This window comes from Limulus polyphemus, unplaced genomic scaffold, assembly GCF_000517525.1.
Source record: "Limulus polyphemus unplaced genomic scaffold, Limulus_polyphemus-2.1.2 Scaffold823, whole genome shotgun sequence".
NCBI classification, from domain to species: Eukaryota; Metazoa; Arthropoda; class Merostomata; order Xiphosura; family Limulidae; genus Limulus; species Limulus polyphemus.
In genome coordinates, this window is record NW_013666433.1 from 402,354 (window position 1) to 404,693 (window position 2,340).

Consider the following 2,340-nt stretch of genomic DNA (forward strand, 5'->3'; position numbering starts at 1 on the left):
GATATTTCTAGAAAACGTGGCGTGACACTAGTCACGTGACCTCGCTGACGCAACAATATGATAAGTGGAACCGCATCTAATAAAATGTACACAAATATTTACAGTGTTCTGAAAATTTATTTTATGTATATATTTATTTACCCATTACATAAATAGTGTTTTGCGTTTTATAAAACGCGCGACTTTATAAAACATCGTATGACATATATCTTTTAGATGTTTTGAAACAAAACACATGAGATGAACCCATTGAATAACTCTCTATGGAAATTTGAGATTGGATGTTTAAGCACAATGCAAATTATTGAAATGCTGGCTATAATTAATTACGAAGAAATGCCCCAATATAATCTAAAAGCTATGAAGAAATTATATTATTTTGGAACTTGTAAGCCTTTTTGGAAATTCGGAATAATTTCTGAGAAAATCTCGAATATATCGATAAGTTTAATTAAATATTGACCTTACTTGTAAAATGTGTAATAATCAACTTATATTACAGTTAGCTTTCCCTCACAAAATTTGGAAATTGTATGTTAGTTACAATAAATATAATAATCAACTGATAATGAAACTATTTCCTTTTTCTAAGCTCCTAGCATTTTGTTCTTTATTTGTAATAAATTATTTTTTCGCTAACACTGCATGATGTGCTACAGTTTTCCAACACATCGTCTGTACAATTTAATATTATATAATCCGAGAAAAAAATCCTATTTATATTTTTTTATTTGAAATAAATATGATTTATTCTTTCGATTAATGCATTCTTAAATCGCCCCCCCCCCCAGTGGCACAGCGGCATCTTTGCGGACTTACAACACTAGAAACCGGGTTTCGATACCCGTGGTGAGCAGAGGACAAATAGCCCTTTGTGTAGCTTTGTGCTTAACTACAAACTTCCATTCTTAACTCAAGATGTTTTTAAACATAAAACGCTATTAACAGTTCCATGATTCCAATAGTGAGAGAAAACAATTACAATTATTCGTATTATACCTCAGATCTCTGTATTCCTTCAATTTCTTCCGTAAGTTGAATTTCATCTGTGACGTCAGCATTTAAAGAATGAGTTACCGAAAGATCTGCTGCCAACATTGCTTCTAATTTAACCACTTCTTGATTACGCTTTAGTTCGTCTTGCATTTCAAAAGCTAAAGTTCGGATTAATGAGTCCTTTACTGCCATTGTTTTCTTGAGTTCAGCAACCTGTTGTGTAAGTCAAACTCTTTCAGTTACTTGACTGTTAAAAGATTGTTGGCCTTGTGCACAATACTATTAAAAAACTAAATTATTTTCAAAATTGGTTTTATTAAGATTTTAATAATAGAAATTAATTTGAATTAATTAACCTTGTTTAATATATTTATAGGTCTGTAAGCCTGAATCAGAAAAACCACCGAAGATCGAAGACTGTTATACCTTTACAACCAAAGGTGCTTAATTGCTAACATGTAACAAGATAACAAAGATATAAGTTTGTTTAGTTTGATGTATAGTCCTCGCCGTTAATAATTTAAAGTACTTTAGATGTTTGGAAAACATGTGACATACCGACAGAATTGATTTTCCATTATTATTCAGTGAACTGACTGGTTATTTATCTATTTGTGAATTCCTTTCCTTCTCCAAAAACATAAATTTCGGTGATGAAGAGATGACCTAGAGGGTTAATCTGTTATTCGATTTGTTACTTCCTCTACAGCAGATTAGTTTCGTTGAATTCACAACACGTCAGTTTTAGTGAAGAAATTAGTCACAAACACATCAATTCACATGAAGAAACAAATCTTAATCAAAGTTTCGTGTAACAATAGCTGAGCTACGTCTATCTCATGGGTTAATTTACGGATATTTATATATTTAGAACGAAGGAAATGTTGCTGTGTGGAATTTTTTAGTAAGTCCAGATTTAACATATTGTTACAACAGCGGAAGTCATATGACGCTGCTGGCGCATGCGTGACTGAGTTTCTCGAATTATCGACCTAGTTTGAGAATTTTGGAGATGCCTCTTCGTTGGTATACACAGCGTGGTCACAAGTAAATAGACACCACTTTTTCAGAAAAAAAAAAAAATTCAGCCATATTCACGGGAATTGATATATTTATAATTTAATTAATATCTAGTAGATCTTCCTTTCGCTTCGTGGAGTTCGTTGATACTTTGGGGCATCGTGAGAATCATCTCGTCAATTTTAGATTGTGGGATTTTCGCCCACTCTTGCTACAAAACTTGTAGAAGATCGCTCTTCGAAGTTGTTTTTTGTTGTTGTTGTTTCTTGACTTGCCGGTCGAGTATGGCCCAGAGGTTTTCGATGGGGTTCATGTCAGGAGATT

The 2,340-nt window shown here is 32.9% G+C and overlaps 1 protein-coding gene across 3 annotated transcripts in view; it reads right to left on the reverse strand.

The window, feature by feature from the left end:
- The window catches only part of LOC106460728 (E3 ubiquitin-protein ligase RNF14-like), a 24,937-nt gene that overhangs the window by 18,444 nt on the left and 4,153 nt on the right, over positions 1-2,340 (reverse strand). For 2 of the 3 annotated variants that reach the window (XR_002610832.1, XM_013920463.2), the window contains exon 2: positions 1,000-1,209. The exons of the other annotated variant lie outside the window; for it this stretch is intronic. Coding sequence is in view for 1 of the 2 variants with exons in the window: in XM_013920463.2 (XP_013775917.1) it covers positions 1,000-1,188 (189 nt within the window). In the remaining variant the exon portion in view is untranslated. The remainder of the gene's footprint in view (positions 1-999; positions 1,210-2,340) is intronic. 3 annotated transcript variants of the gene reach the window in all.